Raw genomic sequence first — 14,130 nt, 5'->3', positions numbered from 1 at the left:
TTTACTGTTCAAGGCTGCTATTAGCAGTTTACGGCACTGGTGCTCAATCAAAACAATTAGAGAAAATTTGTTTCTTTAAAGTAAAAACATCAATTAATTTTTTTTCATTTTGTTCATTTTATTTTAAACTGAATGTGTGTATAGGCCACATGACGTCAGGTCACGCGACATCAATTTTTCTGCCAAATTTAGTGGGAAAGCTAAATCGGTGCAAAGGTCACATAACATAAATCGCTCTGCTAAATTTAGCGGGAACCTTACTTTGTCTCTAGGTCACATGACGTCAGATCACGCAATATAAATTTTTCTGCCAAATTTGGTGGGGAAACTGAATTGGTGTATAGGTTCCATGAAATCAATTTTTCCACTAAATCTAGCAGGTAACCTGACTTTGTCTGTAGGTCACATGACGTCAGATCATGTGAAATCAATTTTCCCACCAAATTTAGCAGGGGAACTGAATTGGTGCATAGGTCAGATGACATCAATTTTTCCGCTAAATTTAGAGGGAAAACTGAATTGCTGCATAGTTCACGTGACATCCATTTTTCCGCTAAATTTATCAGAGAGCTTGAAATTGTCTGTAGATCCTGTGACCACAACTTTCTGCTAAATTTAGAGAAGAAACTGAACTTGTGGAGAGGTCACGCAACAAAAATGTCCCCCCTAAATTTAGCGGCCAAGCGCACGGACGGAAGGACAACATGAGGGCAACGTTAAAAAGCACCTCATGTTTAAGAGAAAAAAAAAAAAAAGCCGCTCACCTGATGTGCATTTCTGTAAACAGGCTTTGTAAGGATGGCGAGGGGAGCTTAGCGGAAGGAGCTCGGGGAATTGGCGGCGAGGTAACCCGAAGCGTCCTTCGGAGGCGCCCGATGTCTTGTCTTTCCCTTTGGCGGCAAGCGGAGGCCAGCTCCCGAAAGTGGTAGCAGATTTCCCCGCGTGGGAAGTAAACAAACCTCTGTTCGCGGGTGGTCGCCCTTGCCGCCGTGGTAATTGGGGAAGCGACTTTGTCAGGGCATGTCGGCGACTCCGGGGAGAGAGGGATGTCCGGCCTCCCTTCGGGATGTCGGCGCGCCTCTTTGGAAAAGGCGAGTTTGAACGAGCCCGTGCGCGGAGCAAGAAGTCATCTCCCGCGGTCCCGAGGGCTCCGCGTACTTTATCCTGCGGGGTAGAGAAGTTGCCGTGCGCGGCAACGGATTTGGCGCTGAGGCGCTTTTGTCGACGTCGGGCTGCCGTGAGCGGCAGCAGCAGCGTGACAGCCTTGTACTATATTCGTTCTTCTTTGTAAATATATTTGTCGAAAAACCTCCATCGAGTTCTCCGGCTCCTGACTGGCGAGAACGGCAGATTCCCGCACCGCCGCACGACACTCCACGGTCACCCGGCTCCATCGAAACCCGAGGGAGACGACGGAGTGCCGGGAAAACCACCATCACTCCTGGAAGGAAGAATCTTTACTGGCGCAGTCGACGGGGATGGTGGACGTCGTCGGCCACTTTCAACGACTTCAAGGGCGGAAACGACGACGCCTGTGTTGGTGCGGTGCGCGGCGGCACTGAGAGGCAGCAACTCGACAATTCGGGAAGACGAACTTCAGTCGACTAAGGGTGACCAACTCAGCGAGACTTGTCAGCGAGACAACGTCGGCGCCTGCTACGGCGGAGAGGGAGCCTCAAGACAACGGACTCCCCGGGGTGTGATCGACGCCGAGGACCTGCGGGCCGGCGACATCAGCGGCTATCGTAGACTCCACAGCACTGCCAGGTACGTGGTCTCTTTTCCCCCGGTCGCCGGCTGACACCCGTGCGCTTCGCGTAACTCGCAACGCCATTGTCGGGGAGCGACGAGGGAAGCGCTAGTGACGGAGACGGCGGTCTGTTGGATGAGGGAGCGGGTAGCGTAGATACCAAGATAACCCTTGCGAGGGAAAAGACAAAGCAGCTGAAGCTGCAGGTAAAGCTCGCGAAGCTCCGGGCGAACGAGCGGAGAGAGAGAGAACTGGCGAGCGATCGCGATCAGGAGGGCAAAAATGGGGATACGTTAAAACATTATTCGAGAATGCTCCAGGGAGCCATCCCAAAATTCCCGAATGACGCAGAAGTCCCAGTGTGGTTTGACACGGTGGAAAATCTGTTCGCGAGATACGAGGTGCCGGAGGCGGTTAGAGCGCACTTGGTATACCCGGTCGTGGCGGCTCGCCACGGTTACTTGTGTTCGCGGATAGAGGGGGACCAGTTCTCGTTCGAACAGATCAGACAGACGGTGTTGAAGGAGCTGCGGCTCTCGCCCGACGAATATCGTAAGAAATTCGTCTCAACATCAAGGAGGAAGGACGAGAGCTGGCAGCAGTTCGGCACTCGACTGTCAAGCTATCTAACGTATTACGTAGAAGCACGAGGCGTGGACTCCTTCGAGAGGCTGAAGGCGCTGCTAGTCGCGGACCAACTGAAAGCATCGGTTGGTGCAGACGCCCTTAAGTACATAACCCTTAAGGAAGGGAAAGAGTGGTTCGATCGGTCGCAAATCGCAGACCTCCTCGCGTTGCATGGTCAAGCCGAGTGCCGCAGCGCCACGCCCGTTCGTCCTGGAGCGGGAGGTGCAGAGAAGGGGGAGATTGCACGGAAACCAGAAGGTAAGAAGAATCCCGGGGGCTTTAAGCCTTCAGGGGGCAGGTTTGTTGGCAAGACATGTTACAGGTGTGGCAGTCCGTCACACCTGGCAGCCGCATGTCCACAGTCGAGGGAGGAGAGGGCAACCGCTGACGCCAATGACTCCAAGGTACAATGCGTGGTAGTCAGCCTAGAAAACAGAGAGACGCTGGCGGCAAAGGTCGAGAGATCAGGAGAGAGGCGAGGCGTACAGTCGCCGTTACTTCACACACAGGTGATTTGCGGCGGGCAACCCATAAAAGCCATCGTAGACACGGGCAGCGAGATTACCGTCGTGCGTGAAAGCTTGCTGCTTCCGAGAGACCTCGAACCGAGCGGTTCGATAACTCTCGTGGCCGCGTTTGGATCCAAGATCCAAGCCAAGCTGGTCACTATTCATATGAAGCTCGCACCAAGCGGGGCTAATACCGTCCCTCCCACGGTGGTTGAAAGGGTTCCGATCTTGTGTGCCGTGACGGACGAACTCGCGCCCCATACGGATTGCCTGCTATCAGCAGAGGCCTGGGAAGCGTTAAATCGCACTGAGGCTGAGCGGGAGCAGCTCCCGGGAGTGACCGAACGTAGCGAAGAGTCGCACATGCACGTGGTAACCCGGGCGATGGAGGGTGCGGCGCCCAGAGAACTGACGGCGCGACGCGATCGGGAAACAGCGACGGGGAGCGAGACCGATCGCCCCGTGTTCGAGCGGGAAGCCCCTTGCTCCAAGGGAGCTAGGAGGGAGGAGCTGTCGGGCGAACAACGGCGCGACCCGACGCTGACAAAACCGTTCGCTGACGCCAAAGTCGGGAAGGGGGGGATGTTCGTACAAGACGGACTTCTGTGGCACCACGACAAACTTTCCGGGGAAAGTGTAACACAGCTGGTGCTTCCGAGTGGGCGACGCAAAGAGGTGTTGCTGTTGGCCCACGAATCACCATGGGGCGGTCACCTTGGAGCTAAGAAGACGATGGCGCGCATTAAACACACTTTCTACTGGCCAGCCATGGAAGCCGAGGTAAAGGAACACTGCAACTCCTGCCACGCGTGCCAGTTGAGAAAGGATAGGCGCACAGACGATCGTATTCCGATCACACCGCTCACGCGCCCCGAGTTTCCGTTTCAGTGTGTAAACATGGACGTAATCGGGCCCCTGGATCCTCCATCTGCCAGAGGTCATAGGTACGCTCTTTGCGTGGTAGACCTGCACACGAGGTGGCCGGAGGTAGTCTGTCTTAGGTCCTTGACTGCTAGGGCAACCTGCGAAGCACTGCTTAGCATATTCAGCCGTACTGGTGTGCCGGAGAGAATAGCGTGCGACCAGGGAACGAACTTTACCGCTAGCTTGACGCAAGAGTTTTTGGCACGATTGGGGTGCGCCCCCAGGTTTTCGACACCCGAGCACCCTGAAAGTAATGGAAGCGTCGAGAGGTGGAACAGAATTTTTAAGAATATGCTCCATCATGTGATCAAGGACGAGGGTAGGCAGTGGGACAGGTTCGTTCCCTACTTGCTTTGGGCATATCGAGAGGTTCCCCATGAAACCACGGGAGCGTCACCATTCCAGTTGTTGTACGGCCGCACTCCGAACGGTCCACTGGCCATACTCAAGGACGCTTGGACCGGTCAGGTCGAGATGCCACAGACCCTGCGGGAACAGCCGGCGGCGTACCTTCACGAGCTGCGGAATAAGCTGGAGAGGGCGGCAAGCGCCGCGCAGCTTACGTCCATTCAGCGACAGAGGGATTACGCCTCCTACTATAACCGAAAGGCCAAGGCAAAGAGCTTTGAGGTAGGGGATGACGTTCTCCTGTTTGATACCAATATGCAAGGGAAAATGCTCTCCAAGTGGAGCGGGCCACACACTGTAGTGGCCAAATATCACGATCACTCGTACGTGATAGAGACCGAACAGGGCAGGAGGCGCACGGTGCACGCCAATATGCTTAGACGGTACCACGCGAGGGTGGGGCAGGTCGGAGTGATCTTTCACGAAGATGATGATTTCGGACAGGTCGGCTATACGCCACAAAGGCCGTCTCCGGGTTCTCCCGACACCGCGGTATTCCCTGAGGAGGCACTGACCCACCTGATCGAACCCAAGAGGGCTCAGATGCGGGAGCTGTTGTCCGAGTTCGGTCAGCTATTCGTCGAGCGGCCCCGAGTGGCTGATGTGGGCGAACACCGAATCATTTTGAGGGAGGATTGTTTTTGGAAGAGCCCGCACCGTTATCGAATTCCCGAGGTATTGAAAGGTGAGGTGACCAGGCAGGTGGGCGAGCTCCTCGAGCTGGGATTGATATATCCCGCCGAGAGTGAGTTCGCGCACCCTGTTGTCTGCGTGGCCAAGAAAGACGGCGGCATGCGGATGTGCATCGATTACCGGAGCCTCAATGAGGTCACTCGTGACGATGCCTTCCCGATGTCGCTGCCGCAAGAGCTAATCCTGAGGGTCGGTCGAGCCGCGTACATTTCACTCGTGGATCTCCGCCGCGGGTATTGGCAGGTGCCCCTGGCTCTCGAGAGTCAGAGTTACACGGCCTTTGTCACGCACGATGGCCAATACGCTTGGCGGGTCATGCCTTTCGGGCTGAAAAATGCCGCGGCGACATTTCAGCGGATAATGAACTCGCTCCTGCGAGAGCATCGCGACTACGCGTGCGCGTACCTGGATGACATCGCGATATTCTCCGGGTCGTGGGACGAGCACCTACAGCACTTGCGTTCCATTCTTTCGGAACTTGCCGTCGTGGGCCTGACCGTCGCGACGGACAAATGTCAAATCGCCCGACCGTCGATCGCATATTTGGGGCACGTGATCAGCTCGGGGAGGCATGCCCCGGACCCCATAAAGCTTGAGGCAATCAGAGGGCTTCAGCGGCCCATCACCAAGAAAGAGGTAAGGAGCGTGCTCGGCCTTTGTGGCTACTATCGAGAGTACGTCCCCGGCTACGCGGAGCTGGTCCTACCCCTCACCGAGTTGACCGCCAAGCGGGTACCGAACACAGTGCCGTGGGGAGACCGAGCCGAGCGCGCCTTCGAGGGACTGAAAGCAGCTTTCATGAACGCCACGGCTCTCACGACGCCGGACCCCGGTCGGCCATACTGGTTGTTTACTGACGCGTCGGACTTCGCGGTCGGGGCTTGTCTCGCGCAGGTGTCGGATGGGGGGAGGGAGGGGCCTGTCGCTTTCGCCAGCCACAAATTCTCTCCCACTCAGTCGAGCTGGGCGACAGTTGAGAAAGAGGCCTTCGCCGTCATATGGGCGTTGCAAAAATTCGACAACTGGCTGTTTGGGGCCCAAGTTAACGTGGTGTCAGACCATAACCCGCTCGCCTACTTGACCGCCAGCACTCCGAAGAGCGCCAAGTTGATTCGGTGGTCACTGGCGCTGCAGCGCTACAGCGTGACGGTGACTCACAGAAAGGGGAGGGAACATGTCAACGCAGACGCGCTCTCTAGGCTGCCGAACAGCTGTTGGGGCTAGGGCACCGTAGTTGGGGCGATTGGAGATTAAGCGCACAATGGCAGGGAGCGCATACCCGCTCTTCACATGTATGTACATGGTGTCAGCCGGTGCGCGGGCGGGGAGGCGATCACGGCCACGGCTCTTAAGTGCTAGCTAACGTGGACTCGCATTGCAGCGATTATGTGTTTTCTTGACTTTCCTTTTTGTGGCAGGGAACTTTTGCTACTTTAACGTTGTTGTGGGTACGAGCGGAAGGGGCCCACCAAGGTGCCACTGATGCATGACATGTTTATCATTGTTCCCGTAGCCGCGGGTATAGAGGATTGGCGTTGCTTCACTTGGTTTTCGTTAATCGAGGGACCTCGCATTCTAGCAAGGAGTGCAGTATGAAGAGAGTGTGGCTTTATTTCTGACGTACGCGTGCATTATTTTCGAGTTACTGTGTATACTTTTCTTGGTTGTTATTGGCTACGCCGCCATCCTATTGTAGTAACTGTTGGCCGGTCCAAAAGTCCCGGCACAGTTTTCAGGGGGGGGGCGTGTAAGGATGGCGAGGGGAGCTTAGCGGAAGGAGCTCGGGGAATTGGCGGCGAGGTCACCCGAAGCGTCCTTCGGAGGCGCCCGATGTCTTGTCTTTCCCTTTGGCGGCAAGCGGAGGCCAGCTCCCGAAAGTGGTAGCAGATTTCCCCGCGTGGGAAGTAAACAAACCTCTGTTCGCGGGTGGTCGCCCTTGCCGCCGTGGTAATTGACGAAGCGACTTTGTCAGGGCATGTCGGCGACTCCGGGGAGAGAGGGATGTCCGGCCTCCCTTCGGGATGTCGGCGCGCCTCTTTGGAAAAGGCGAGTTTGAACGAGCCCGTGAGCGGAGCAAGAAGTCATCTCCCGCGGTCCCGAGGGCTCCGCGTACTTTATCCTGCGGGGTAGAGAAGTTGCCGTGCGCGGCAACGGATTTGGCGCTGCGGCGCTTTTGTCGACGTCGGGCTGCCGTGAGCGGCAGCAGCAGCGTGACAGCCTTGTACTATATTCGTTCTTCTTTGTAAATATATTTGTCGAAAAACCTCCATCGAGTTCTCCGGCTCCTGACTGGCGAGAACGGCAGATCCCCGCACCGCCGCACGACACTCCACGGTCACCCGGCTCCATCGAAACCCGAGGGAGACGACGGAGTGCCGGGAAAACCACCATCACTCCTGGAAGGAAGAATCTTTACTGGCTTTGACTAGCAATAAATTATTGCCTCAGGAATGAAGTGCTGCTTCAGTAATGGTTCCTGCACAAACAATTCAAGTGTAAGAACACAAGCCCCAAAATTTTCTTGCCATCCTCCTCCCCCTGCTTTTAATTGCATTTAATTAACTTCATCCCTTGGCAAATCCTAAAGATTTCGAAGTGTTTATCCTATGTCTTTCTCTTAGAGCCTAGTTCATGTTGCAGAAACTTAGCTGAGTGGATAAGCTGGAGCATTCATTGTTCATCGAGACACTTTTTCTTTCATCCGATCCCTGTTCTTGAAAGTAGAAACTCCTCTCCCTTGACCACGGTCATTAAGGAGTTTTTACAGATCATACACAGGAGGTTGGCATTGCCAAGACAAACTCACGCCTTTACTTTCAGCAAGGAATAAACGTATGTCTGATCTACGGAAAGTTCCTGTTATACCAAGGCTCGTATATTCCATTGTCAAAGGAGCAGGCATTGTTTATAAAAATTTCCTTTCATTACATTGTTTCAGAAAACAATTGTTCTTTTTTAATAGGGATCAATTAATCATATTAGGACAATTGTCAAATAATGGCAGATTCACGCGATGGATTGAATCGCAATTTTCATCCGTGGACCGTTTGTCACGTTACCATCATGTCGGCTATTCCTCCGATTTGCACCTCGTCAGCAGACGCCCATAAACCATGTGACCATGAACGCTCTCTCATTCTAGGGGCCCCCATGATCGCCCAAGCTCTCCTCGCCGCGGTACGATCAAAACCGCTCGCGCAACTCGGTAACCCAAATGCTTTTCTCGCTCTCGCCGCCGGCCCGTTGACCTTCCACCCTGCACGTGCCTGCGAGATATTCCCGGGCGACAGTGACCACAACGAGTTCGTCCGTAACTCGCCGTCACTGGAGTTTGTCGCCAGCGGGTCGCAGTCAAAATGAACAGCTTTCAACACCTCTTGATAGCAATCATACTCATCGCTGCTGCAATCAATGTCGAACACTTTGACAAGGCGAGCGATGTCGTAGACGTAATCATCACAAACCGCATGCTCGAAACGTGGAAGGTAAACGAGAAAGCTGAAGCTCGAGACGCCAAGATAGCCAAATCTGTGAGTGCGTGCAAGGAGACATCGCGCTGGAGGCTGGCTACAAAGCCAGCCTCCAGTTCTGCTTGGATCCGCCCCTCCAAGGGATTCACACATAAGTGGATTTATCCACGAAACTATCGCGCCATTCTCAAAACAAATCTAGCAGGGTTACAGGAACATACAATGGGTCCTAGCAGTATAGCTATCTTATATTGTATTTTTGGCGTGTCATTTCACGCCAAACATTTCTGTTGACGTTGCCTGCACGTCATAAAAGTGTTTCTCGTATCCAATTAGACATTGTCGAAGGAACGAGGAAACTGCATAATAATGTCGCACACTGTTTACCTTAACCGTTTATTTTTTCTTCAGTTTTTGATCCTAAGTTGTTTTTTCTATATTTATTGCGCGTACGGCCCAAGCTGCACATGTCTCCACAATCAGTCGCCATCCTTAAAAATGTATACAATAAGAAAAATACATGCTGCCATCTCTGAGCAGCACCGCAAACTATGCTCGGAACAAGCCTGGGATGTCCAAAAAGAGCCAAGGGGCGAGGTATAGTGTGCGGATAAGTTACACTCATCCTAAACGGTTTAGGAACGGCCTTAGGTAGACGAGCGAGGCTCGTCCAAAATGGGTTAAGGTGCACCAACACCTTCCACGTCGTTGAATCTTATGTAGTAGTATATGATCCTAAATTACCAGACTAGGTTACAGAAAGTAAAGAGTAAGAGGAGGACGGGACGTCATACTTTTTCGTGTTCTCATTTTTTCGCCAGTCCTGTATTAAAAGGTTTTCATAGTAAAATTGACTGTTGTATTTTATCTACCCTTTTGTTTCTCGCAATCTCCTGCCTACCAACTCAACCAGCAAAGTAATGCCCCCCCCCCCCCCCCCCCCACACACACATCCAACGCACAATAGATATTTTTGGATACAAGATGCCATGAATGTGCGGTGCATGTGAACCAAGCTGAAGACAAATTTGTGGTCTGAGGGAATAAAGAGTTACAAAACTGACAAACATGGCAGTAGCATACTTTTCACTTTTGCACATGTACAAGAACCGCTAATTTCTATTAGAAAAGCGGAAAAGCCCAAGGTTATCAGGTTGCTCACCGACAGCAACTACCAGGAAGAGAAAGGGGGGGGGGGGTGTCATGATTGTGAGGGCAGCTGGTCTGTAATGCTTGTGCTTTCCTGAAAGTTGCAAGTAAGACTTTTAAAGAAAAATGACATTTCAATTCTCATACCAAAAAGGTTGGCATGAGGAACTTTGCCCAACTGACACGACCCTTAATCTGGTACTCATCTGCGTCGAAAAGCTTCTGTAAAGACGCGTCTACCACACCGCAATCACTTTGAATCTCCAATCAACCTTTCACCCACCAAGACCTTTCTTGTGGCTGTGGTGTACTGATGGCGCAAGTGCAAAGTGAGTGAAGGCATCTCCAGATGCCACTTAGCGGGCCCAGGACTTCACCGCCTCCACGCCAAAGTCTCCTCGAGCAGGCCCATGCTTGTGTCTCTGCCATGGTTTGGTTTAGTAAGGCTAGTGGCACTTCGCACTAAGCCTATCATGGTGTTATGTCTCACTCCGCACGTCACAGTGGCGCACAGTTCTTGTTCAAAGCAGCAAATGTCGATTTCGATCTTGGACAACAGTACCCCAGTGTGGTCGCAAACATGTTTGGCTCGTCCTGGCTGTCATTTGCGCGTCTGCTCCTTCGTGTGGGTGCGCTTGGGAGACGGACGAACCGCTGGACATGATCAATCCGTCTGTGGATCAGTTCGTCGTGTGAACCAGCCATCAATGAAGAGTGCTGTTCATTTTAAACTTGATATAAATAGCCCTTTTGCAAAATCCCCCAAGCACGAGGATTTGTGGGAGAGACTGTCCCTCGCCTAGCCGCTCTGCCTTGAGATTGCATTGCCTTGTCGCTTGCCTCCTCTTAATCCTCTGTTTTTCGATTCCATTAGCTGTTTTTATCTATTCCAATGTATTTTTATTGCTTCTAAGCATAGGCGTAGACTTCAGGGGGGCATCGGGGCTCGTGCCCCCCCTGGTGAGATCCGCAGGGGGGAGGGGAGGCAGGGCAGGGCCCCACCCTCGGGCCCTGCCCTGCCCCCCTAAGATACAGCGGTGTGCTGTATCTTAGTTAAGTAAGCGGCACACGAACGCATACGCTACAGTGCGAATAAATGGAGCGAGCGTGGGTGGCCAAATCACAGCGCGCTCGGCTCTCGTGTCATGATAGTTGATTCAGAGCTGTGCCTATCCCTATGACACGTGCGCGGGCGTTCATAAGCGGCTCCTCTCGACCGTACGCGGGTCAAATTGAACCAACACTAACAGCTAACAGCGCGATAGGAATCTGTAGCAATGGTAGTACTCATCCCGGGAAACGACGCGCGAAGCCGCCTGTTGTCCGTCGGCACTCCCGTCGAAAAAGGCAAAATAAAGACACAAATACTATACACATTAAGACACAAATACTCCGCAAACCCCAGAGAACTGTACGCGACTGTTCGTGATCCTGGTATAAACATCGCCGCGCTCCGTCGGCCCGCCGGAGCACGTCCGCCGAGAGATCGGTTCGCTTGAGTCTCGTTCTGCGAGCGGCACGCCCGTTTCTGCTTCGAATATGGCTACAGCCGACATCGTCGCTTCGCAGCTCACCAATATCTTTGCGTCCATCCTGAGCCAGGACATGAAAATCTCTCTAGAGCGAGACGACCAAGGTGGGAAATGGATCACCCCTGGAAAGCCCCGCAAATCTCGTCTTCCGGCCGACTTTGACCCCGAACTTCACGTAGCTATAGTGCATCTCCCAGTCTGTCCTGCTGGCGCATATGCGTTGCCTCTTGACAGTTTGCCGGCGTTCTTGCAGGCCGCACAGCTCCCTGCTCATACATGTACCGACGTGTCGCTCCACCTCCGGCGAAGTAACCGTCCTCCGCACCCATCACGAAGCGATCGTCAACTGGCTACTTCGCATCACCAATATCACCTTACAAAACACTTGCCCTCCCGTCCACTCCTACCTGGCCGCTCCAAACAACTCCTGCCGAGGTGATATACGTAGAATTGCCTCGGAGGCCACCCCCGACGAGATCATCAATGATCTGGAGTCTTATCAAGGTGACATCCTTCACGCAAGGCGAGTAGGCACAACAGGTTCAGTCATCATCACCTTCATCGGAACCCATGTCCCCTACACAGTGTACTACCGCCGCCTTGAATTTCGCTGCCGTCCCCACAAACCTCGAGCCCATCATTGCAACAGCTCTGTCGAGTACGGACACCATACTCTGGTGTCCGTACACGGGGGGCAGCGTCACTGGTTGCCTGCCCGGGCAACCAGCGACGCTGCCCCCCGTGTTCCACCACCCTGGCCCGCCCAGACGAAGCCCATCCCTGTACTCCCTGGTTTGCGTTGCTTCAACTCGCAGTGTGGTTCTCAAACAGGGCACTTGGTCCCGATTAAGCTGCTGCACCTTCACTCACTTTATGAGACGCATCCCTCAACAGTTCTAGCGGCATGTAAAGCGTGGATGCAGGATTCGGTTTATGGCAGTCACCTTGTCAATTGCTACAGTGGAGCACACTGCTTACAGAAAGGATCGTGCTAAGAACTGTAGGGGTGTGCTGGTCGTGGTACCTTTTCTACTACCCTTTTGGCGACGCCACCACCTGGAGCTGGAACCTCTCACAAGCATGGCAAGGGGCTGCTATACAGTGTATGCCACCCGGCTTCCGTGAAAGCTGAGTCCTATGACCTGCCCAGCAAGCCACTGGTGCTCAATAACACGATTTAATAAAATGTGTGCATACTAGACGTCTTCAAGTTGAGTCGCTCAGAGTGCAGTGTATACCATGGAACCATTTCCAGTGGCCCCAAATACTCGACAGTTCGACGGTACAGTGTGCTCAGTCCACTTGTTCTCAACATGTTTATTAATCGTGATCCCTGCAATCAACTCCACTGCTGTTACGGACGACCTGATATTGGTGCCGCTTATCAGGTGGCCCCAGAAACCAGCAGGGTTTGCAGAACAACATCGACAAGGTCTACTATAAACAGCCAGCTATGCTTCTTCGCACAGCCTGACCGACAGTTTTGTTCAAAACGTGCGGAACATTGGGTTTTGTACTTAGCGTGTCCAGTAGACCAGGCCATAACAGACTTAGGTGCCTTTCACCAGTGGCGTACCAACTTGGTTTTGAGTGGGGGGGGGGGGGCAAACTAAACCCCCTTCCCCTCTTCTCCTCGCCCCCCCCCCTCCCCGGGGCCGAGGAGCGGTGCCCTTGGTATCCCTTGGGCGCTGCCAGCCAGTGTTCGCCCTGCCCAGTGGTGGCTATTTTAGGGGGGGGGGGGGGGGGCAAAACACATGACTTGCCCCCCCCCCCCCCCCCAACTCTAAGAACTGGGGGACAAGCGCTCCCCTTCACCCCCCGGTTGGTACGCCCATGCCTTTCGCAGCCCTGGTCCTGCCACAACTAGAGTATCGCAGCTCCATATTTTTTTTATTTATTTTTTATTCGGTTACCTACAGCGCCCTTAATAGGGCATTATTGTAGGGGGGAAGACAGTACAAGATATACACAGATGCATAGTACATAATAAACAGCAGACTGTGTGACGCGGGAACAGTGACAATGACAGCAATAGCAAACTATGTAGGTGATACCACCACAGCAATTTTACAACAAAAACACCAAGAAAAAGATGATACGAGATTGACAGCAAAAACTAATTTAACAGAAAATTTTGCAGCGTTGTAAAAAATGAGAAACATGGAGCAGAGACAATTTCAGCTGGTAAGTTGTTCCAATCATGTACTGTACGGGGAAAGAAACTATACTTAAATATGTTTATTCTGCACCTGTATTCGTGGACTTTCAGAGGGTGATCTGTACGGGGAGACACATAAGTTGGTTCTTTTATGTATTGTTCTTTATTAATGACATTTCTGTTATTAAATGTGTTGTAAAATAAGGACAGTCTAAAATATTTTCGGCGGTCAGCAAGCGAAGGCCACCCTAATTTAGTACACATAGCAGACGAGCTTTTTGAGAAATCATAATCGCCAGTCACAAACCGCGCTGCACGTTTTTGTATGCGTTCGAGCTCATCTATACTTGTCTTAGTGTAAAGATCCCACGCGGTGCAAGCATATTCTAAAATCGGACGCACGTTTGCCATATATAAAGTTTCTTTGAGTTTTGCAGGCGCTTGCCTAAAGTTGCGTTTAAGGAAGTTTAATGTGCGGCTGGCTTTAGATGACAGGTAATTAACATGAGAGTTCCAGGATAGTTCGCTGGAAAAGAGAACGCCTAGATATTTATATTGTAAAACAACAGATAAGCTTGTGCCACCAAGAAAATATTCCGTGAGAAGCGGTCGTCGTTTGTTAGTAAACCTGACCAGATTGCATTTGTTTAGGTTCAGAGTCATCTGCCATGTTTGACACCAGGATAGAATAGAGCTTAGGTCATTTTGCAAAAGTTCAGAGTCCGCTTCACATGTTATGTCACGGTAAACGCAGCAATCATCGGCATATAATCTGACGGAACTAGAAATATTCACAGCTAAATCATTTATGTATATCAAAAAAAGAAGGGGACCGAGCACAGATCCTTGTGGGACACCTGATAAGACGCTTACATATGACGAATTCAAACCGTCGAGGACAACATTTTGC

At 52.4% G+C, this 14,130-nt stretch overlaps 1 protein-coding gene across 1 annotated transcript; it reads left to right on the top strand.

Annotated features, from left to right (window-relative positions):
• The first annotated feature begins 2,061 nt into the window (after positions 1-2,061).
• On the top strand, positions 2,062-6,607 carry LOC120841996. The gene is made up of 4 exons (XM_042287480.1): positions 2,062-3,666; positions 3,775-5,100; positions 5,527-6,060; positions 6,491-6,607. The coding sequence occupies exons 1-4, from the start codon at positions 2,062-2,064 to the stop codon at positions 6,605-6,607; spliced, it is 3,582 nt and encodes a 1,193-aa protein (XP_042143414.1).
• The last annotated feature ends 7,523 nt before the right edge of the window (positions 6,608-14,130 follow it).

The sequence above is a fragment of the Ixodes scapularis genome, unplaced genomic scaffold, assembly GCF_016920785.2.
Source record: "Ixodes scapularis isolate PalLabHiFi unplaced genomic scaffold, ASM1692078v2 PGA_scaffold9__187_contigs__length_104089568, whole genome shotgun sequence".
Lineage (NCBI taxonomy): Eukaryota > Metazoa > Arthropoda > Arachnida > Ixodida > Ixodidae > Ixodes > Ixodes scapularis.
Note: the sequence above shows the minus strand (reverse complement) of the source record. Positions and strands in the feature narration are given on the sequence as shown.